Source organism: Chelmon rostratus, chromosome 13 (assembly GCF_017976325.1).
Source record: "Chelmon rostratus isolate fCheRos1 chromosome 13, fCheRos1.pri, whole genome shotgun sequence".
Lineage (NCBI taxonomy): Eukaryota > Metazoa > Chordata > Actinopteri > Chaetodontiformes > Chaetodontidae > Chelmon > Chelmon rostratus.
This window is the reverse complement of record NC_055670.1, coordinates 22,518,322-22,541,447: the sequence shown is the minus strand read 5'-3', so window position 1 is coordinate 22,541,447 and position 23,126 is coordinate 22,518,322. Positions and strand designations below refer to the sequence as shown.

The window sequence follows — 23,126 nt, the reverse complement described above, 5'->3', positions numbered from 1 at the left end:
TGTGTGTGTGCCTCTGCGTGCATTCGTGTACTTGGGTTGGTTTATTCATAGACACCTTTACCCACTTAGTATCACATTTGTCAATGTCAGCCCCCCATCCTAATCCCTCCTCATGTCAACACTTCATTAGTAACCCCAGCAACACACATGCACTCACACACACACACACACACACACACACAGTTGTGTTTCCATCATTTTTCAGGACATTACACAGACTAAATTTCCTGGAGACTTACCCTAAAAATAACCATATCCATTATTTGCCTAACCCTAACCCCCACCCTAACCTTAATCTAAACCGAACCCTTACTTTAATCTTAACTTAAGTCCTCACCCTAAGATTTAACAATTGCTACATGCCTAACCCTTAACCCGAGTCTTCACTCTAAAATTCACTGATTTATATTTTGGGGACTGGCCTACCTTATGGCGGACTGGTCACACGTGACTGTGTAAACATATCTATGTCCCAATAATGAGAGTAATGCGCACACACATGCTCACACACACACACACACATACACGGCAGTGAAATGAATTGTGATGCCACACAGCAGTTTCCAGCGTTATTACCGCAAGTGCAATTTTTCTTTAGTGACATTTATTTGGAGTTGACAAGTGTTAATAGAAAAACTGCTGACGAGCAGCAACAGCTCTCTGCAGCCAGCGAACTGATGGGCGTGGATCCATACAAACACTTGGATGGTGTCAGATTGTACTTTTAGACCGAAATTGACTTGACACTTACTTACTGTGAAGTGTCATAAAAATGGCAATGAAAAAGAACAAACAACTTCAGACCCTTTCAGCGAATGTCAGAGCAAAATAGAACTGAATTAATTTACAGCCAAGACTGTAGAGGCACAGTTGGTGCATCAACAGGGAAATTTTACAAGATGTGATTAGCGAACAGTGTGACAGTGATAAAACTTTTAATTATGTGCTTTCAAGTATTAACTCATGAAAACAAGGCTATACAATGTGTTGGCACTAAGAGTATTGATATGTACAGTGTGAGAATTTCCAGAAGCACCTGTAAGTCTTTCATCTCAGCTGAAGAAAACTCTTTTGTGCGTAGCATCAAATCTGGTGACCGAGGCTGACAGGGATCCAGTCGGCCCAACGCTGTGTGAATATTAGCATTCAAGTGTTCAAAGCCTCGAACACACACCTGCAGATCATCAAAATTATGTCTGAAATTGATGTCAACTTATTCACATGTGATTGTAATATTGCAAAGTTCATTAACTGTCATCCATCTATCAGTATCGATTGGTTTGGTAACAGTGGCAGCATGCAAATGTACTGTTTCAATGCAGCCTCACCACCATTAACCTTACTTCCAGCTGCAGCCGGCATCAGTTGTCAGCCAAACAGCTCCGATACACCAACTGTACAGTTGCTGCAGAGTACCAAACAGCCAACAGACAAAGTTAGCGAATTGCTGGTGCACAGAGTGGAGCATTTAGCAGCTTAAGAGACAGATATTTTTCTCAGGAGTTGTTGGAGATCAGTAGAGAGTGATTGTGGGACATTAATCTTGCTGCGTGTCGGTTAGAATGGGCAGTTTGATGACACGTTCGCCACAAGGAAGTAATATGTCAGATATTTGTTGTATTTACAGCTTGTTCTGCTGCCCCCAAGTGGCCAAACAAATCAATTAATGCAGCTTTAAAAGAGAAAGCTGCCAATACTATATATATTTTTAATTGTAAATTGAAAAAGATACAGAGCCTTCAAATATACAGACTTCTTTAGATGTTGATCAGAAAAACCTAATAAGGGAAAAATCCTCCCATGTTTCGTATTTTGAGGAAGACTAGTGAGACGCTGTTGCGGTAGGCATCGCTCTGAGCTCCTCCTGGAACTGGTTACAGTTGGGATCCCCTCTGACTTTAGGTGTCGCTGGGATCTGGACCCCGGTTAAGGGGTTAACACACCAGCACTCGCCCCGCTGGCCGTGGGTGGACATGTTGCACTGCGAAGAGGGAAGAAAAAACACAAACTAGACAAGTTGGAAAACACTAGAAAAAAGAGGGAGGGGTAAAAGATGCACAGTGGGAAGTAGGGGGTGCGTTAATGAAGCATGACGTACGGTGGCTTGAGATGTGTGTGTGTGTGTGTGTGTGTGCGTATGTGTACTGGTGGATCTTCTGGTGGCGTGGGGCCATTGGATGAGAGTGAGGGCCATGGCTCGGGTGGGACAGCACTCACCCAATAACAACCCATCCTCAGGTCATGCCCCCTACTCACAACCCATCCACAGCAACACATGCCACAACAAACACACACACACACACAGGGGCATGCCAGCAGACCAGCCCCCCCGCGGAGCCCCCCCTCTTCTCAGAAATGAGGTCGTAATTGAAGTGGACACAGTTTACGCCGCGCACGCGGGGCGGCAGCGGAGGGGTCGGCGTAAAAGAATGAAGAGCTGGGGGGAAAGAAAAGACTTTCCATTTTCTTCCTTCGATGAGAAAGAACAAAAAAAGTGACAGTTACAGTAATTACCCTGCGACAAGGAGGGACAACTCCAAAAGGGAGCTGAGTGTTCAGGAGGTACAGTGTTCCTCCCTGGGAACCAAGGACTCCAGTCCGAAACAATGCTGTTGTTTGTGACCAGTGATGAAAATTGGCTGAGTGGTTGAGAGCCCTGCTTTAGGAAACTGTGGCGCCCATTCAAATCTTCTTTTCTGCTCTACTATCCTCGCAAGAAAACACTGGATATGTGACCTTGTTTGTCCTCCTCCGTCCGATTTCTATGGATGAGCAGAATTCAAATTCAAGCCCCCGGTCGGAAGCACAGCTCGTTCCTCGGCTTAACAAAAGTCTTCCCATGAAGTACGCCAAACAGTTTTATTGCCTTGTAACCTTGAGCTCAGAAGCTGTTGCCTCATTCATGATGACAACATCTCCACGCGCATTTGTGTGTGTGTGTGTGTGTGTGTGTGTAAGAGCAGAGTGTTAAGGAAGAGGAGGGTGTGTGTGAGTTTATTAAAAAAAAAAAAAGGGTGAGGGGGTAGTTGTGTGGAGAGTGGTAGCAGGTGGGAGCGAGGGGGAGGTTGTGTGTGTGTGTTGGGAGAAGGAACAGGAAATCCTAAGGACAGCTAAGCAAAACAATACCGTGTGCAGGACTATGTGTTAGAGATGCAGATTTTAAAAAGTTAACCCCTTGATGCCTGAATTTATTTCGAATCATATTAAAAAAAAAAATCTTTATGTTTTTGCTTTCAAATTGATCCTAAATTAAGAGGAGTTTGTTAATTTTTCTGTAGCACATACAATAGATATAAATTTAGATATGATGCAAATTAGCGATAACAGGCGTAAATGCTTAAATGCAATAAAAATACTTATTTTTCAGAATTCATAAATGTGCATCATAAAAGCCATTCAAAATTCATTTATTTCATCAAAACAGCCACAAAATTGGCTTACAACCATTACATTGTAACAACAACACAACGGATGTAGTTTTCACTTTGACCGGTCCGACAAGAAACCAGTGCTTGCAAAAGGTTCCTAGGTGTGTGTTGGATATGCACAAACCGGCATTAGAGGAATGCATGCGCGATTCGGCTGCAATATGGATTAAAGCGGTATGATGCGAATTCGCGACTATCGGCATTAAGGGGTTAAAGGAGGGCAAACACGGAGGAAAACTGGTGGAAAAGTTGGACCAAACAAATGCCTCCCTGCACGCACAGGGGGGCTTTTTCCCCCTTCCTCCTCAAAAAAAAAAAAACAACAAACATCCACACAAGCACAGTTTTAAAAAATCTGACCATATGCAACCAGAGGTCCAACCGGGTTTTGGTTGACCAAAACCAGCCTGGCGGTGGTACAGTGTAACTGTACATCTGAGCAGACATGTAAAAAGTCCTGTTAGCAACGTTAGCATCAGATCTATTTTGGCCACGTCCGACACTTGCCTGTAAACAACACAGATCACGCTGCAGATTCTCCCTGTCAGCACTGCAAAGGGAGTTTCTGAACGTCGCATCCTGGAGTGAGTTTTCCAGAAGGTTCATGGCCTAATGCTGGGCCTACTCATAGATACTCAGAGAGAGCTTTGAAAAATCCCCGTGTCAACGTGCAGACCAGGCAGAAACTGCATGTAGGCGCAACGATCTTCGCAATGATTCGAGAAGCTTTTCTCATCGATGAGGTCAGCAGAATTTTAAAGCTGCCGCAACCTCTCGAGCGCTCTTGTGTCAGCGTTCGCCGTGAAGCAGTAAATCACCCGAATGCTGCTGCAATCTCCTGTCGCAACCCTGGACAAAAACCTCAACGAGCGACGACACGGCAGGTGTTTCACCTTTCACGGCAGATAGAAAACACCTGCTGCGCTCGTCACTGGTCCGCGCTGATAGGGGCGTGGCCAGCGTTGTGACAGTGTGACAGCTTGAACTGAGAGCGAGCAGCCGTTTCCTGCCTGTGTTTGTTAAATGTTTGAAATCTGATGGATTGAGTCGATGTGAAAGAACCATCATCTGATCTCCAGCAAACATCATCCAGAGTTTTAGAAGAATTTGTCTTACTAATGACATTTCAGCCAAATACAAGTGAGTTAATTTTTTTTAAAACCCAATTCTTCTTATTAGTAACTTCATCATTGATGAAGATTGATCCAATCTACTGATGAAGACTGTGACATTTGGCTGAAAGCGCTGGGAAAAGCAGATAAGTTTCACATTAAATTAACTTTTTTTATTTATTTCTAAGGTCAATTTTTACACTCATGACACAAATATCCATTCATTCCCTAATATGTTCCCTAAAACACAACGTATAAGAAAAACATGTTTGAAAGTGTCATTTTTAGTTAGTTAGTTATAGAACAGTGCTTGTGTGCACATACAATCCTATATGTAGGCCAGATTGGAGGGCAGATTGAGTAAAGGGAAAAGACAGAGGATCCACACACTCTTGAGACGTATTAGATTCATGAACAGGCAACATTTTGACCCAAATGGGCATGGCCGACAAACCAACTAGAAGGCCCTGGGGGAAAGGGAAGCTGCTGGGCCCCTTTTAGCCCCTGTTCCTCCCTTAAAACTAGATCCAAACACCCCTCTTCAGGACAAGGGCTTTAAGATGTGGTAAGAAAGCACAATCTTCAGCTTTCGGGACTCCTGGCGTTCTGGGACCTGAGGCCAGTTGCCTACTTCGCACGCAAGTTTTCATCAGAAAATTGCTAAAGGCAAGACACGTACGGACATGTACAGTATCGGCACCAGACTGATGACATAATGTGGACCATGCCAGTCCTGCAGCTGGTGCTGAGGAGGTAGAGGAGCTAAATGATGTGCCGGTTGCGTAAGCTGGCTTCTCCAAACGTTCTGGATTTATTTCAACAGAGACCGCAGCGGTCTGCCGATATTCTCAATATGGGATTTGATGTTAAGCCATTCTCGTAAACCTCTCCTGTTGTAACTCACTTTCCTACAAGGCATATATTGTTTGCTATTTGCTATATTTTGGATGTTTATTTGTCGAGATATTTTCCAGTCTTGTCTGGCTGCACTGGTTACATTTCCTCCATTTTTGTGGGATTTTGTTTCGCCCTTTACGATCGTTCTCGAGTCATTGTGGTCTGTTGATTCTGGTATAGCCCCCTGCAGTATATTTAAAACATATTTAAATATCCTGTTCTAATCATGACAGCAAATTGAAAGTGTGTTGCTTGATTTGCTCGCCATGATATTGGCCGTTTTTTCAAACATGCAGATTAGAGTGGGTGTGTAGGTGTAAATTCAAGCAGCCACAAACAGAGTGTGTGTTCAGGTGAAAGGGTGTGACGCGAGGCTCCGCCCATGGCTCACCTGTTTCAGGTTGTACAGTCCGTATCTGTCACAGTTTGGAAACTTGAGCCCGTACAGGTTCTCCAGCGGGCCTCTGTTATCCTGAGAGGTCATTCTGGAGATCTCCTCTAAGACCTTGTCCAGCTCCTGCTGACAGGCGCTCTGAAAGGACGAGCGGGGAGAAAATTATTAAAATTAAATTTAACACTGATAGCAATAATGACAATAACTATTCAGCACAGAGCAGATGTACAAATATGTTACAGAGAAACTTCAAGTCAATTCGATAAAACGACCAGAAGACACGGAATAGAATAAGGATAAGTTTGACTTCAGTTTGTGGCCAAGAAACGGATTCTGTCCAAGAAAAAGAATGGAGAAATAAAATACTTCTGTGTGTCTTGTAAAAATGTCACAAATATACACATTTATAGCTAACAATTTTATGGGGTGTAGTTAGGCAAGCAGAAAGTTCAGCCAATATTATTGATGTGCGTCTGGTGGAGTGGAACACGAGTGGCTAGACTGCTTTACACAGCAGGTGGCCATGGCCACACACACACACACACACACACACGCGTGCAAACCTGTGCAGACACATATTCATACACCTATATAAATACTGCGCACACTATGGAGGGATGTGCAGACACACACTTACCATATATCCACGTGTACATGCACACACACACTTTATTGTAATGCACATGCACACACACACACATGCACAGTGAGTGTATCAGGCTGCCGGTGGGATCAAAGGGGTCCGGTCTTATGATTAGTTGGCCGAGGATGAGAGAGAAGGGCAGGAGGAGGCGCAGTCTGCCACAGACCTTATCAGACATCTGAACATATGGATGAAAAGTTCTCTTTCTTCCTCTCTGGCTCGCTCTTTCACGATTGCTCTTACAGTCTTTGACTTCTTCTCTCCCACTCGCTCATAACGAAGACACACATGAACCCACACCTCGGTGCACGCACCCTCCGGTTCCACTGCTGCCGCCCGCTCACATGTATTGAAGGATATGCACATGTTTAGGCCATTTTATGTCATCCAATACTCGCATGCCATTTGTACGTTGCTGTAATTATTCCTTCTTTCCATACTGGCCTTCATTATGCGACTGAGCTGTGAGACACAGGGAACAAAACCCACGGTCCTTCCAAACGAAAAGCTTCGTGCTAATCTGAGGCGTCAGCAGTCTGAATTAGCCAAATCAAGTGGGAGTCTTTTGAAGTTGCGGTCCGATTTGTGTTTCCAGACGCAGCGTTTCCTTGGTGAGCGGTAGTCGAATCTAAGTATGTAGATTTGCAGAGGCCTCATTTCAGTTGCACGTGGTGCTGACTGAATTTCTAATGTTGCGGTCAGATCAGGTGTCTCTCCCCATTTATTTCTAAGAAAAACTGGATGAGGCATGTTTGCTTCTGGTGCCAAATTGAGCAAGCCTCTCTCAGCTCAATCTGAATGAACTTTGTCACACAAAGTCGTGAGCCTCTCCGGGGAACAGCGGCAGTTTGAGATTGACCTCTCATTCAGGGGAATACTGTTTGCTTGTTTTATGAGTGCATGGTGAAATAATGCAAGCAGCAGAGATGGCTGCAGCAGAGATTAACAGACTGCTGCTTTTAGCCCACTAACCCTGACAGCTCCCACAGTTTATGTCTAAACGCATGTGTTGTGCTGCGCGTTGAGTACATTTTGTCTGGTGAAATCCGGTCCGACTGCACCTTCGGTGTGTAGTCGTGCTTTTGTCATGCTGTGGCAAAACACAGGTGGGACAAGAAGTAGCAGTGAGCTGTGAGAATAAACTGCAGGAGCTAGCATGGAGGGCTAACAACACCGTTCAACCAGCTACCTAACAGGCTTTGGTGTGTAAAATCAGTTCCTCATAAGGTTTTCTGCTTCAGTGACAATGACGATGGACAAATTTGAAAATAAAAAGTCTTGGTTTAGCTTGATTACCATGCATCTTTAAATTTATCAAGTGGGATATCAAAAATTGAAGGAGGCCAAAAGTTAAGATGAAAACGGAATTACTGCCTGTGAAATCAATAATATGAACATGATCAGTTATCTAAAACAGATATATCTATATGTTGAAAGCAAAGAGGTACCAAATTGACACGACCCCAGCTCTGACAGCGAAACATGCGTTTTGTGTACAGTACTTGACCTCACATGACCACCCACAACGTCGTGCATCCATGCTTGACACCAGCTGTCTGAAGTTCCTCCCCCTGCCCAGCTGCACGACTCCTTCTTCTGCATTCCCTGCTTTGTTCCTTCTAATGATCTCGACAATTGTTTCGTACCTCCCGCTTGTGATTTTTTTGTTTTATTTTGTTTTGTTTTGCTGCAAGCGAGTGAGTTAAGTGAGGGAGAAAATGAGCAAAATGCGTATAATTGTTTGCCATGTTGAGACGTATGCAGGCCTCCACATGCTTAGCCCCCGGGGCAAGCTCATTTGCATGAAGCAGAAACAATATATCTGTTTGTACGCCACCCCATTAAGGATTTTCCAGGAACTGTTTTTATTGCATTGCCATTGCTTTTGAGACTGTGAAATGTAGAGTGAGTGTTAAAGAATGGGGGTGGGCGTGGGTGGGGGATGGTGGGGGGGGGGGGTAGTAATGTATAGACTGCATTAAAGTGCCAACATGCATCCCACTGTGGAGAGTAAAACAACATCGCTTTTCAACATGAAGATGCCTGTTATGAGCAATTACTGAAGCTCAGACAGCTGTCTTAATGAAGCCCACGTTGCTTCGCATGATTCAAAACATATCAATTAATCCAGAGGTAGTGCAAAACTCTAAAAGTTGAAAGACTTCGCCGTATTAGTCCAAAGTCAGTCTAAAATCAAGGGTTTCAAACACGAGTCCTGCATTTGTTGAGGAAGAGTTACTGTACTGTGTACAACATTTTCCAGCCGACTTCATTATCAACACATTATCTCACATCAGCTTTGTTGCATATTGACGGAAATATTCGCACATTCTCGCAGTTGAAGGTAGCAACAAATTTCTTTTCACATAACAGTTCAATTGAAGAGACAAAAAGCTCACATTGTAAGGACTCAGCTCCTGCAGTATGTGGACGCAAACGCCTGGTCCACGCCAGGAAAGCCCTCAAAGTTTAGGGTTGAAACTTTGGTTTTTTGGTTGAAATGAGGTTTAGTGGAGGTTAGAGTTGAGGTTAGGCACGTGGCTGTGATTAAAACCTCAAGGCATGAATGTTAGCGATACAAAGTGTGCATCTGTGTGTCTGTGCACGTGCCCAGAGGAGGGCACTACTGTACCACAGCACACAGCAGCTTGTTCACCTTTTGTCACTGCTCGCTTTTGATGGGCAGACATTTCCCTGCACTCTGCCGCACACAACAACTGCAAGACTGCACACAAAATCTGAGCTGGGATACTGCAGCGAGGAAAAATAAACATCTTTAGGGAGCAAATAAGGTCCTACGGTCATGCAGAATTATGCTGCACTAAGATTTTGCTTTGTTGGATTTCAATAGTTTTCTACTATTCTGCTTGTAAAACAAGCATATAAGGGCGAGTCAGCTGCCTCAAACTTTCAGCTCATCAGTGTCACTTATGGGTCATTACAAGCAAACCCTTAAAATCCTGTAAATATATTTATTTTTAGGCGTTCTTCATATCAATTCACTGGCTTCCACCTCTGCTTTTGCATGCATTTTACAGAGTTCTAGAAAGAAGGTTTAGTTCTGACCAGAGTCACTTTTTGGATTCGGAGCTCCTCCGGTTGATCCGCCTTCATCTTGGATTTGAGGTCATTCAGGTGTTGTTTCATGGCGGACTCCTGCCAGTACCAAGTATCAATGGCAGGTCTTTTGGTGAGTGGATTCTCAGTCCCGTGAACCTCTACAAACAAACAAAAACATAAACCTTCTTAGAAATACAGTTAATCTGCAGCATCTGCACATAAAATCTGTCTTGGCCTTTTTGAAAACAGATTTTATTCATCTCAAGCCATTCAAAGCTAATTCACCCCTTTTCTGGTTTTAATCCTAGTTTAACTTTCATTACTTTAAAGGATGTCTGGAACGCGTCTACTGATCTGTGTCTCTTAGGTACGTACTGTAGTTAATAGACAGATGTTACACACACCTTTGGGGACATTATATAGACTTACACTCATCTCTTTCAGACTTTAACCTAAACCTAACCTTATCCTAACCCAAGTCTTCACCCTAAAACTTGATGATTTATGTTATGGGGACTTTTGGTTTTGTGCATTTGTCCCAGTAAGGAAGGCGAGTCCCCACAATGTTGCTGTGTAAAGTGTAAACAGATTTATGTCCCGTAAGTGATTTGAGTTACTCTCACACACACACACACCTAACTTCTATTTTTGTGAGGACCATGACATCACAACTACATGTCAAGCCCTAACCTTGTTCTAACCCTTTGAAGCCCTTTGAACTTGTGAAAAAAATGCTCTCATTTTCCAAAAACGTCCTCACTCTGTTGGTTAAAAACTTGCACCACAATATAGCAAGTACAAGTACGAAGACACACACACACACACACACACACACACATAAACCTCACCTCACCCTAACCTGAACCCAAGTCTTCACCCTAAAATGTAATGATTTACATAAGGGGGACTTGTGTTTTGTCCCCATAAGAGAGGCGAGTCCCCTCACTGTCACTGTGTAAACACATTTATGTCCCCACAGCATGAGTAACACACAAAACTGCCTCACCACCTCTGCTGCTCACAAAAATACTCACACACATTCATCCACATTTATCTTTTCTTTAATCACAAACTGCTTTCAAATAAACTTTTTTCTAATAACAGGCCCTTTTACAAGTCATCGTGAGCCTGGAATTAGAAGACAGAGTCATTCTGTGTCCTCCAGGCATCCTGTGTCCCTCATACCTCATGTTACTGAGGCATTAATTGCTATGGTGACAGTGTGAACAGACCCGTTAAGCTGTGGAATAGCAGAGTGCTACATTCAGCCCTCTAAGGTTTATAATTCTGGGCTTGTGACGCAGTTTGCACGGGTCTCCTTTGAGCGGGGGGGGGGGGGGGGGGGGGGGGGGGGTCACTCTGAGTGTGTTTCCTGCTGCTCGTTAGGCCAAAGCATGTTCAGTATTTGTTGGAGGCAGGAGAGACAAAACACAAACAACAAGCTAGCAAGTTAATTCAGAACAGACAGACAAAGTATGACGGCGAATTAATACGGAGCGTCAGTCCCAAACACGAGACCTCTTCTGTGGCGCTAACGAGTGTGACTGTCGAACACGAATCCTTGGAGGGGTTACCACCGTGTAGTCATTCGTCAGCATAGTCATCGCAGACATAATGATCCGAGATCGTCTGACACATTTCAACAGGAAAACTGAGACTGAAGTGACTGAATTAAAGAGCTGAGCTCGACTGCTAGTCACTGGTGGTGAGTCCAGACTCGTGAGGAAGCACCTCTGATGAAGGCTTTTCACGCTGAGTAAGGATTTTTTTTTTTTGGGTACCTAACCTACCTGCCAGAGGCTGTGTGTGTTTATGTGTGTGTGTGTGTGTGTGTGTGTGTGTGTGTGTCTGTAATTAGCGCTGTAAAAACAGAAGTAGGTTGTAAATCACTCCTGAGAGGGAAAGCCCCCCCCCCCAGTGAATCCTCAAGAGCTCCTAACACATGCTAACACATGCTGTTTCTGTGCGTGTTCATGTGCGTGTGTGTGCACATGACTTCAGGTGCACAATCTGAAAAGTGTGAAACCGACCATGTAACAGACATTTGTCTCACGAGTCACATTCAGCTGTGAACGTTTGTTTTTTATTCATTTTTTGCCCAATTTGATCTGTTCTAAAAGCAGGAAGTTTGGCCACAAACGCTTCAGCAGTGGTACGTCTGTGGAAATGACTCGACCTGGATTTGTGTTACTTCTCCACACATCATGTGCCAAATGATAATGTCATTGTTATTTCTATAATAAAGTTTTTTTCTTTCCACATGTTTCGTGTAGAGTTGAAAAAGCAGCACAAACGTTTGCTGGCCCATATCGCAGCAGACACATCTGTTCACTTGCATATGTGAAATTCTTAAAATATGCTTTTAGCTCTCAGTGATAAAGATCAAAGACTATCATGGTTTAGCATGTTAGCATGCTAGCATTTGTCAATTAGCACAAAACATGAAGTGCAGCTGGTGCTGCTGGGAACCTCATCAGTTTTGTGTATTATTGTATTGTGCTGCTGTATATTGTGTATTGGACGAATGGAAATTTTAACCCGATGACGCTGCCAGATAAAAGGTCAGCGAATCACCAAAGCGATTGCAAAACATTTGTAGCAAATTTCATGATGATGACCATTAAAAAGTTTAATTCTGAATTAAAAACATCAGCCTGCTGGTTGAATGAGATCTAAAGTCAGGGAATCACCAGAGTTATAGGACATTTTGTGTATATCTATGCAGCAGTTGTGTTATATCACCAGATAAATGGAAACTTTGACCTGCTGGTGGCGCCACATTCATCCTCTGGAGCTTTGTGTATTTTTATCTGACTCTTGCCACACAAGGAAATCTCTCCGATCTGATAAACCAGTAAGAAAAGCAAGACAAACACTTCAAACTTTGTGGCCACGAACGGTCTAATTAAATTCACTACAGGTTTAAATTCCAACCTCCAGCTGAGCTCACAAGCTTGGAATCTTGGTCCAAGTTGTGTTGAGATATTCACCAACAGTTGAAGGATATCACGTGAAACATGCCCAAAAGACTTTTAAATTAAGCGATTTAAGTCTGTTGCTTGACACAAGGTGATATAAGCAGGTAAAGGTGTGAAAACCCCAGTTTATTTCTGACCTTGTTTTCTATCGACACTTACTGTATAGGAATTCATGACAGCATGCTCCAGGGAGAAAAAGAAAACAGCACGTCTTTAGCCAGCAGCTGTCATCTAAACACTGTGTTGTTGATTCTGTGTTCAGTGCCATAGAAACTACCTGTCTCGAGCTGTTCGCTGTGTTGGCTTTAGGAATTGCCTTTGAGCAATGCTTTCACAGTTCTCTCACAGAACAGAATGAGTAATGTCTTTCCAGAGTTGCTTAGCATTAATGTATTTGCCCTGTTATCGTATACACAGCGAAGCCGCGTCTCAAAAGCTTCGCTGTGCTTCCGCTGCCAAGAAAGTGGCCTTACAGTACTTCAAACCATTGTCAGCGTAAATGGTTCCTCTCAAGGCTCGGCCACTTCAAACACTTTGCAGCTGGAAAACAGACAAAAAGAAACTGAATAATGAAGAGGGCTTTGCTTAGCCAGAGGTCCCCTTCGAACCTTTTACGGTTACTTAGTTCTTTCAGCTCTTGATGTTGCTGTGCTTCCATGTGGCCATGTGTGTCATCCTAACCAAAAGACGATGCCTTTGTAGTTTAAAGGGACAACTGTGGCCAATTGCAGCTCCGACAGACTTCGTTAGACTTAAAAGACAGTAAGTGCAGGCTAAGGTCAAGGTGATTTTGTTTCACAAAAAGTTGGGGTTTTTTTTAACAAAACAAGTGATCATGGTTTCCCAGTGCTGTAGTGCAGAAAACCAATGTCCATATATGTTTATATGCCACAGCAGTTTCTTCTCTTTCACTTTAGATAGCATAGCATAGAATTTGCCCCTGACTCTGCAGTTTTTCCTCAGCTCTACAGAAGGTTTTAGTGTCTTTCAGCCCTTTGTTTTGGGCTCCCGGACGCAATTCTACTGTTTTGGTTCACTGTCACTGTTCTCATCGACCCTGTTTCCAGCCAGCTGTTTTCTTTCAAACTCTGATAAGCCCACGTTACACCACCTGCACCAAACAGCAGAGAGACTATTTTAACTGGTGAACATAATTGAGTATTTAGCAGATGAAGAGACAGATATATTTTGTAAAGGTAGGTGGAGACCAAGACTAAAGCTAAAAGGAGAGATACTGGACTTAGATTTGCCAGGTTGCCAAAAATACAACTCCAAACAAATGCCCACAAGTCAAGTTTAAGTAATAGCCAAAAAAAACAGCATGTCACACTTCAGTAGGCCACAGTTACAGGCTTTTATATTGAATTCAAAGTACAGAGATGGATGCAGATTTTTAATGTCGTAGTCACGTTGGTCAGGATGGAGGTAATTTAATTTAAAATGACATTTTTAACTATTAATTAAAGTGCAAGTGCCACACAACTGTACTTAAGTAGAGCACTTGAGTGAATGTGCTAGGTTGGCTGCGATAGTAAATTCTTTTATATTATGCAACAGGTAACTTTTAAACTTTTTTTAGATTGGCGCGAAGGAGGTAGGGCTTCCCATTTACACCTCAGGGTGAGTTTTCTCAGAATTGCAGGCACAAGCATGCGGCTCCCACCCAAAGTGATCTTCGCCTTTTCCTGTGGATGTGTGCTGCTCACACACACACACACACACACACAGTGTGCCCACACATCTACATAGAGTAATTAAAGACCTGAGAGAGCGAGTGAAGGAGAAGGAGCATGTCTCAACAGAGGATCACCTTCAGGGCAACAAGGGCAGTCGTAGACCACCGACAGCAGAAGAGAAACAGACAGAGAGACGCACAAGGAAAGTGCAAAGTACAGAGCAGGAGCTTCCCACTGGCTGCAGAAGTGGCTTATAGTGGCTGCGTAGTTTAATGGGTCTGTACATGGTGGTTAAATTACTCTACTGAATATAGGCATTGGTTTTGAATCGTGAAGTTCGGATTAGTTCAATATGTTTGTAATTCCGACTTGTACTGAGATGAATTGCAGATAAGATAGAAAGCAAAGAAAGCGACGTGTTTGGGTAAAGTGCAACGGTGACTGTGCACTTTCTACATCTGAACTTGTCAAAGTTGCTAAAAAACAGCTCTTCCTTGATTCCCAGCCTGGTCTCGCGTAATGGTGTACGAACAACACGCCAACATCTTCAGTCATTTGGTGCGTTTTCACAAAGTATTTTCTCCTTTTCACGTGACATTAAACGCCTTTCGCATGTCATTTAGGTGAGAATGTCGTAAGGGAAAAGATGTCTGGTGACGTTGCATAAAGAGCGAAAAAATCTGCATGTGGATGAGGCTGGGGTGGATGGATGGTTCAACACAGGACTTCCATCCAGTCAAACTAAAAGTTAACATATTTGATTTGTTCTGGCCCTAAGTTAACTTATGCAACATATTAAAGTTAAGTTACGTACAGAATGTACGTTAACTTTTTTAACCTTTTTCTAAACCCAACCAAGTAGCTTTGAGCGCCCTAAACCTAATCAAACAGCGACCGTTTCACAGCGTTAACCACATGTTTATTATTGTTACCATGACGACAAAGTTCACCTGACTTTGTCTTTCCTGCACAGCCAAAATTCAGAAAATGTGAACTCACTAAATGAAACAAAAAGCTCAAAATGCACGAGCAATTCCACGCCCTCACATTGTGATTCCATGGTAACAGAACATGATCAGCATCATGAGAAATCAAAGCTCCAGACTTACCGAGCTTGTTAGAAAGGGATTTTCAACATAACAAACATACTAAAACGAACGATGGCTGAATTCCATTTCGCTGCTTCACCTTCAGGGTCCTGGTAACGTGCACATGCATCTGTCACACTGTCATGACTTACTGCGACACTTGACCACAATGAAGTAATCAATAATGTTATCAAAGTGCTCTTTCTGTTTTGTTACAGGACATGACGGACGTCGTGCTGGACGAAGAGTACGCATTGCTCAACAGACCTTCCCAGCACAGATACAATCCATGTTGAAATGATAATGACCAATACACACATTGTTGTTTGGTTCATTTGGAGACTGAAGCTCAAACACACACTCATCACCAGACTGTGGACGATGCCTGAGAAAACATTTCCAAGTCGACACCCACTGCAAAAATATCTGAAGTGGAAACAGTGAAGATGATGTGCCGCTTCTTATATTACGACCTTTTCGGACTGGAAGGAGTCAAGCCGTGGATTTTAAACATCAGTCTTGCTGTGTTCTGTCACCTTTGCAATGTGGAAATTTGCACAAGTGTGGGAGAGTAGGAGGAGCCGAGACATGCCATAATAATGACATCAGCTGGGTAGAAGAGCAAAATGATGTCAAAACCGTGAGACGATATGAGGTGTGCTCATGTCACACAAAGCTGATGCGGGGTATTTAAACTCAGGCCACCATGTTGTTTATTTCAGGTTAATTCAGGTGACCTCCGGTGAGAATTAGAACTCAGGATCACATTAAATAACCATAAGGAAATGCTCTGTTGTGCAGTTATTGAGGGGTGAGAGCGTCATGTCAACCGCTTACAGGAAACGACCCCAAAATGTGCATTTTAATGTGTGCAAAGGAAACAGATGCTGACATGTGATAGCCAGCAATGCTCACGTTTGAACAGCCAAGCATAACACAGTGAACTGAGGGCAAACCGCAGTCTGATCTGATGCTCATTTTGAGCTTTTCCTTCATGTGTTCGAACTGGTTTTAGCACCAAAGGCGGTAAATCACAGCAGAGAGCGCAGACAAGTCCATCGCGCTTAGCTAAAGTTACAGGGTCTGGAATTGGTTTTGTTTTTACTACCCGTTCCCAACCAAGCTTCCAAGAGTCCTGAAGAATCCTGAAAAAAAAATCACCTCTTTTGAGTCTTTTGATTTGTCAGAGTTCACCCAAGATACATGATCACATACAGAAAGAGACTGATTGAGAAATTGGGTTACACCTGTTACAACGGAGTCTGCACGTTTCCCAGCATCTGTGCTGCTTCTTCCATATTCACAGCAGGCCCTAAGTTCAATCTGCTTGTCAGTTTTTAATTTTTAAACTCGTATTAAATTGCTGTCACATACCATAAACCGCAGCCTGCATCAAACTAAGACACTCTCAATAGGAGAGCTTTGAGGATATGCGGGTTACTGACGAGCTACGGGTTCACTGGAGGGATGCTGCTTGTTTCCTCTCGCAGATGTTGGCCTGCCGCTGCCCGCCAAACACGATGCATATGTCAAACTTCATTTTCAGGAATCAGTAGTGACCCTTTGTCCCTAATAACTGTAATATGGGAAGAAAAAGCCTGACAATTCTTTGTCCCCGCAAGATTTCGGGGTTGTTTATTTTGGGTGCTCATTGCGACCAAATGCGTTTGATGTCGATGTGGTTTTTCTGACGTTAAAGAGTCCTGCAGTGAAAATAATGCTTTGACTCAGCTTCTCCGTGAAGCTTCTTTAAGCGAGTTGTTTTAATATCATCTCCAGGTATGGTGACAGGTCAAAACTAGCTTGCTGGGTGATGTTGGCACACTTGCAGAATATTAATGAATATGTTACACCCCCTGATGAAGATTGGATGGGTTTGCATTGGATTACAGTATGCAGGTAGTCGGCACAGGGCCAGTATTATCAGCAAAAAAAAGTTTATACAGATCCCACGCATATGCAGTAATCCTGTATCACTTTAAAACGTGGCTGCACATGTGGTCCAGTTAGTCCTGGATTGTCCTGTTTTCAAGCTGGCTTTCCTCAGTCCTGACAAATTCATGTAAAACACTAAAAGGCCCCAATTTCCACCACAATTTAAATAATAGTTCTAATATTATACTTGTTTTCAGCGCTTACATAGATGTTTTGTCCCTCTTATTATTAGCTCACCCAATATAAAAAATAAATTCTTTCTAATGTCTCAAACAACTCTGATTTATCAGTCCATCCACTTTTTTGTTGAGGCTGTTGGTGATCACTGGAGTCACAGGCAGTGATGCTGGCGGCGCTAAGTGACAGTATGCTAACAGTCAGCTCCAGGGAACCATATGAGTAGATATCTGGGAGGAAAACGAACCATTTACAGTCACTGTTAGTCAAATAATTCTGGAAAGAGTGAAAGCAATAGTTAAAGTACCGCATCCCAGCGCCGTAAAGCAAACTGTAATCGGAAAATTAAAAGTTTACTGTAGCAGACATCCCTCAGAGGTCACTCTGAAGGGATGTCTGCTACAGAGTGACCTTTGGTTTGCCTGCTTTTGATATGCATTACATGCATTCATTTGAGGTCATGTTGTTGGCCTCCTGATGAATGCAAGATTACTGTAAGACCAGCAAACAGATCCTTTTAGATCTGTTCTGGTCTCCAGCAATTCCTACGGTGCGGTAGAGATTTATGATTCATGAAGGCACGTTTGAGTTGGTGTCTTATAAGAATGCTTGAATTTATACATTGACATGTAGTTGACCTGAGAGGCCTCATACCTTCACTTGCCATGATTTATGTTGAGCGGCTCCTGTCTGTCTGAGCAACACACACACACACACACACACACACACACACACACACACACACACACACACACATTGACAGCCTCCTCCTTGGAGTCGTGATGATAATGTAGGATACACACATGGGAAATATCTGGCTCTTTGGAACTGCTAAACATGACTATGATAACCAGCCACTTTCAGCAGCTGTAAAACCAAAACAATGAGCTGAAAGAGGATAAAAAGTCACTATCACACACGGTCATTTCATTGATTGTTAACATAGAATCACTGCAATATTAACTCACCATTTGTAGCCTGGTGATCCAGACTTGTCGCGACATCCACTTCCACTTTTTGCCCGCATCGTCCTAAACCCTGGATGAGCTGTTGCAAAGGAAAGTCGGCCTCCGTGCTGGGGTAGCACCTCAGGCCTCGGGAGCACCTCGGCGTGTAGACCCCGCAAAGCTCCCCCTCCTGCCTGGCGCACACGGGACAGCAGCCGCAGCCCAGCTCCCTCACTATTTCTGGACATAACGGTGTGACTTTGGGACACGCAGCGAGACGCTCCGCGGTACAACTTGGGCATCGGAAAGCCAAATCCCCGAGCAAGATTCCAGGCAAAGCGAAGTATGCAAACAGCAGCCCATAAGTAAAATATATGACCATTCTTAGGCTTTCTAGGTTTATTAGTGACTACTGAAAGCTAGAACGACCCTTGGACGGTAACAGTGTGAACCTCATGATCCTGAAAGTCAGCTGTGTGTGGGTAAACATCATGATGCCACTGACAGGGTCCTATCTGCTCTCATATTACCGTCTGACTGTATGTCAGAAACAAGAGAGTCCATGACTCGCACCATCAAAGTGCACATGATTGATTTTGGTTTGTCTTGTTTGTGCAGATGCAAATGCGAGCAGGCAAGTTTAAGCAGTGTGTTGGAAGACGTGTAGCGGAATCCCGAAAACCCCAAAAAGGGTTCATTACACCCACATACGTATGCTTCCAATTCCTATATTCTAATTCAATATAAAATTAATAGAGCAAGAGAGGACTTTTTTTCCCCTGTAAGATCAGATGACAAACACAAATACGACCGACTCAGCACCCTGCAAACTCAAAGCAAACCATAGAAAACCAGAGCTTTCCTGGGGATATTAAAGCTGGTGCAGAGTGTCTGTGATGTGGCCCCTTCATTTGTTCCATGTCAGCTGGCACTCAGTTAAAGGTGAGGCCAGGGGGCCAAAATTACTCTGCATTTCAATGTACCCCAATTATTTTGCCTAGTGGCGGTAGTCAATATAATGTGTTACCAAATGCATCTGGAAAAACCAAGTGATTATAGGCCGGCTGTCCCTCGGCATCAAGTGACTGCTGACTTGTAGCCTGTGGAGATGGGACAGTTGTGACTTTGTGTTGACCTCAGTGTGGTGTTTCTCTCCTCGACATTATTTTTTCTGTTCACCTCGGTGTTCTTTGACTTCGTCAGTCCTTACACAAGAGGATCAAAAATGAATCCCTATATAGCTTGATAGCTAGCTGGCTGCAGTCAGATACGACAACCTGTGCAACCTTAAATATTCTGACAATAATATCAGTAAATAGCAGCTTTATAACTCAACAAAGCCATAAGCCATACGTTTGTAAGTGTTTCTCAACTCAGATCTTACTAACATTGCTTGTATTTATAGTGCTGTGCAGGACATAACTGCTCTATGTGAGCTCAGGAGTGACTTTCTCATCTATACGCGTGCCAATAAAGTCAAAACAATATGATCTGAGTCTCTTTTTTGTCCAAATCTAGGCTTCTGGAAAGATGATAACACTGTTTGTATATAAAGACACATACCAGTGTATCCAGGCAACAGCTAAAGTGACTTTTAGTACAGTTAAATGTGCCTCCATTATTACTGTGACTTGCATCGATTATTTAGCATTGTCATATTTGGGTACACTTGCATGTGCATGATAATGCCACTACACTGTGACCATGACTGCACGTAAGCTGCAAAACTGAGAGCTCTCATGAATAATCCTCCTGATATGACCAAAGGAAACTGTGTTGAGCATTTTCCTGGAGTTAAAAATGTGGCCCTTAGCTCTCATGGATCATGGATTTCTGAGGCCACTGCATAGCAATTGATTTAAGTGTAGCTATAAATGTGCATGTAATATCTTTCCAGCCTGACAGGTAAAAAAGCACCAAAGGTAAATGACCATTAGATCATAACTACCGATGCTGTGTGGTCCGTGCGTAAATGTGCACCGCACCGCTCAGCTGGAGACTGCAGATGAGGTGCATCAATCATCCACCCCCCATTAATCATCGACTGCTTTAACCACATTAAATGCTGTATTTTGATGGACATTACAATCTATACTACATAAGTAAAGTTTATGGCAAAGTGAAAGCAGTTTGCTGGCGGTGACTTACTTGGTCTTTAACTCCTAATGGAACCATGAAAGATGTAAAGCAGGTCAGGTGAAGTACAAGTCTCCACCCTGTGAGAAAGAAGAGATCAAAAAAGAGATGGTCTACGTGGTCCAGATGGTCTTGGCCTTCACATCTGTCTGATCTCATTGTACCTTAAATCCCGTCCTGTGCTCTCCACTCTCAGACTACTCGACTGCTGTCTGTCTCCGTGACTTAAGTTTTCTCCCATCACGTCCTTTTTCTCTGAAAGAAGCTCCCTGTTGACATCAGACAATCTGACTGTGTTGAAGCCTTTTGATCTAAGCTAAAACACATCTTTTCGCCCTCAACTTCAACAGTTTAATTAAAGTGCGCCTCACCCAGAGAGGAACCAACCTGCAGCGGTGGATTATTCCAGAGAAGTGGAGCTCAGTGGGCAAAGGTTTGACACCAAAAAGGTTTGATTAGATAGAGGAATAGGAACCAGAACTAAGGGAACGGAAAGGAAAAATAAGGCTGGAGATATATGAGGGAGCCAGACCGTTGAAAGCCTTATAGGTAGGAGGGAGGATTTTGAAATCAGCTGAGGCATCAGCACCGGTTTTATGTTATCCAGCCTCTTAGATCTTGTGAGGACTCTGGGAGCTGCGTTCTGGACCAGTTGGAGACCTTTTGCTGCTGTCATAGGTAGGCCAGAGAAATTACAGTAGTCTATTCAAGATGTTATGACGGCATGTGCATTTCAGCCTCTGATTGTGATAAAATGGGGCGTATTTGGGCTGTTTTACAAAGGTGGAAGAAGGCTGTTTGTGTCATTGAAGTGTGGCTCAAATGTAAGCGAGGGAAAGATTTCTCTCACTCTTCTCCCTCGCTTTAGTTCTTCATTCTTTCCACTAAGGCTTCTCTGTGTCAATTATGTGCCCTCAGAAAATTAACAGCCATTTAATTTCCATAAATCCTTCACAATAAAGGTCGCCCATTGTTCACCCTCACACAGCACGGCAGGTAAAAGAAGTTGTTTATCTGCTGGAGGGGAGCTGATTCTCAATGTGGCTGCACATTTCAACTATAGATTCCTCACAATAAAAGTCCTCCTTGATCTTGTGATTTAAAAGCTTTTATCATGAAGCAGCAAAATTAAGAAGGTGTTTGGTTTTCATTAGCAGTAACTTAGCACAACTCTTTTCACAGCTGAAAGTGAAGTATAAATAAAGCAGATGAAAGTACAGACAGGGACACAGGAGAGAAACTAAACTTCAAACCACAGAGATTCAGTTAGAAGCTACAAAAGTGCTGACAGCTGAACACACAAGCGTTCAAGAACATATTTGTCTGTGGTCTCCTGCTCAGACATGAGCTGAGTCTCGCAACACGCTTGTTTGAGGTAGAAATGGGAAGTCATGAAGGGTTGGCCGTGGTTGGCGAGATGTCACTGCTGCCTGCTTGTAGGCAGGTAGGGCGAGCTTTGGACCAACTCTGGAGATGGTCCATGGACTCAGAGGCCCTCTATCAAACGATGGTGCAGCAGCTGGAGGACCTGAAAATATAGTTCAGTTAGTGGAGTAAGACATAAGTCAGGCCCTCCAGGCTGGAGCTGCACAGCTTGAAGAACAGCTAGAAGGACAGAAGGGAGTCCCTCACTGTCTCACAGGCCCCCGAAATCCTCCCAGAGGCTGAAGTCTCTGCGGAGGAGACCCTGTTGATTTTGCTGGAAATATCCTGGCTCCAAACAAACGAGCCTGCGCTGACATGGGAGGAGAGGCACAGCTGAGGCTGCATTTATGCTGATTAAGCGGCACAGTGCAATTCTGGAGCTCATTTTGGCACAAAATTGCATTTGTGTTAAAACTTGCTCAGACCATCTCTTATCACAAATGCAGATGCAGGGAAATTTTGGTGGCTTTCGTTGGCAGACGCACACGCACACAGAACTGTCAATAATCATAAATCACCTTTAAATTATATTAACTTTCAGTTTGCTCCACGCTTGGTTATCTTCTGTAGATTAAATACAAATTTCACTGGAAGTGAGGAACTTGTAACATCATCCACAGTGTATTCTAACATCTAACAGCAGTTAGCATGTAGAGTGCAGCCACACACAGCCGCTAGCATGGCTGCAGATTCTTACTGTGTGTTTAGACAAAGAGTGAAGTGAAGTTTTGTCTGCCATTAATGCAGTCTGTGATTATTGGCCCTGAACAGCCAATGTACTGGCTGTGCAGACATTAGCGGTGAGCTAATCCTGTTGTTCCCTCATCTCTGTGCATTTAAGCTCCAGGATAAGTATGAATTTCTCACTCAAGTCGAAACATTCTCAACTTGCGTGGACATAGATTTCATCAGTTCATGCTGCTATGGATGAATTCATGTCAGTTAAAGCCCACAGTTGTGCAGATTGTGGTTCAAAGCTGACAACAGTCATTATCAGTTGGTGTAGAAGTGATGTCCTATTAAGTCATGAAGTGATGGGAAATAACAGAGCATGAAAGATAATCAATGCAGAAATACATGCATGGACTCTTGTTACCTGCATTTCCTGTTTTATTTTGTAGTAGCCTCCTTATGAATTTCTGTATTTTTACTTCCTGTCTTTGTTCGGTTTCCTGCCAGTTGTAAGTACCACCTGTTCTCAATCATCCAATCAGTTCCACAGTATTTATA

At 43.3% G+C, this 23,126-nt stretch overlaps 1 protein-coding gene across 1 annotated transcript; it reads right to left on the bottom strand.

The window, feature by feature from the left end:
* Positions 1 to 1,822: 1,822 nt before the first annotated feature.
* On the bottom strand, positions 1,823 to 18,717 carry LOC121616147 (insulin-like growth factor-binding protein 2-B). Its single transcript, XM_041950811.1, has 4 exons — positions 18,357 to 18,717; positions 9,541 to 9,692; positions 5,829 to 5,969; positions 1,823 to 1,981 (listed from the first exon to the last, which is right to left on the bottom strand). The coding sequence occupies exons 1-4, from the start codon at positions 18,715 to 18,717 to the stop codon at positions 1,823 to 1,825; spliced, it is 813 nt and encodes a 270-aa protein (XP_041806745.1).
* Between the last annotated feature and the right edge of the window lie 4,409 nt (positions 18,718 to 23,126).

Coding starts and splice junctions, on each gene's coding strand:
- LOC121616147 (XM_041950811.1), bottom strand. CDS start 18,717: ATGGTCATATATTTTACTTATGGGCTGCTGTTTGCATACTTCGCTTTG. Junction 5,970..9,540: donor GAATCCAAAAAGTGACTCTG/GTCAGAACTAAA, acceptor TCGTCCTTTCAG/AGCGCCTGTCAGCAGGAGCT. Junction 1,982..5,828: donor GACTGTACAACCTGAAACAG/GTGAGCCATGGG, acceptor CCCTCTTCGCAG/TGCAACATGTCCACCCACGG.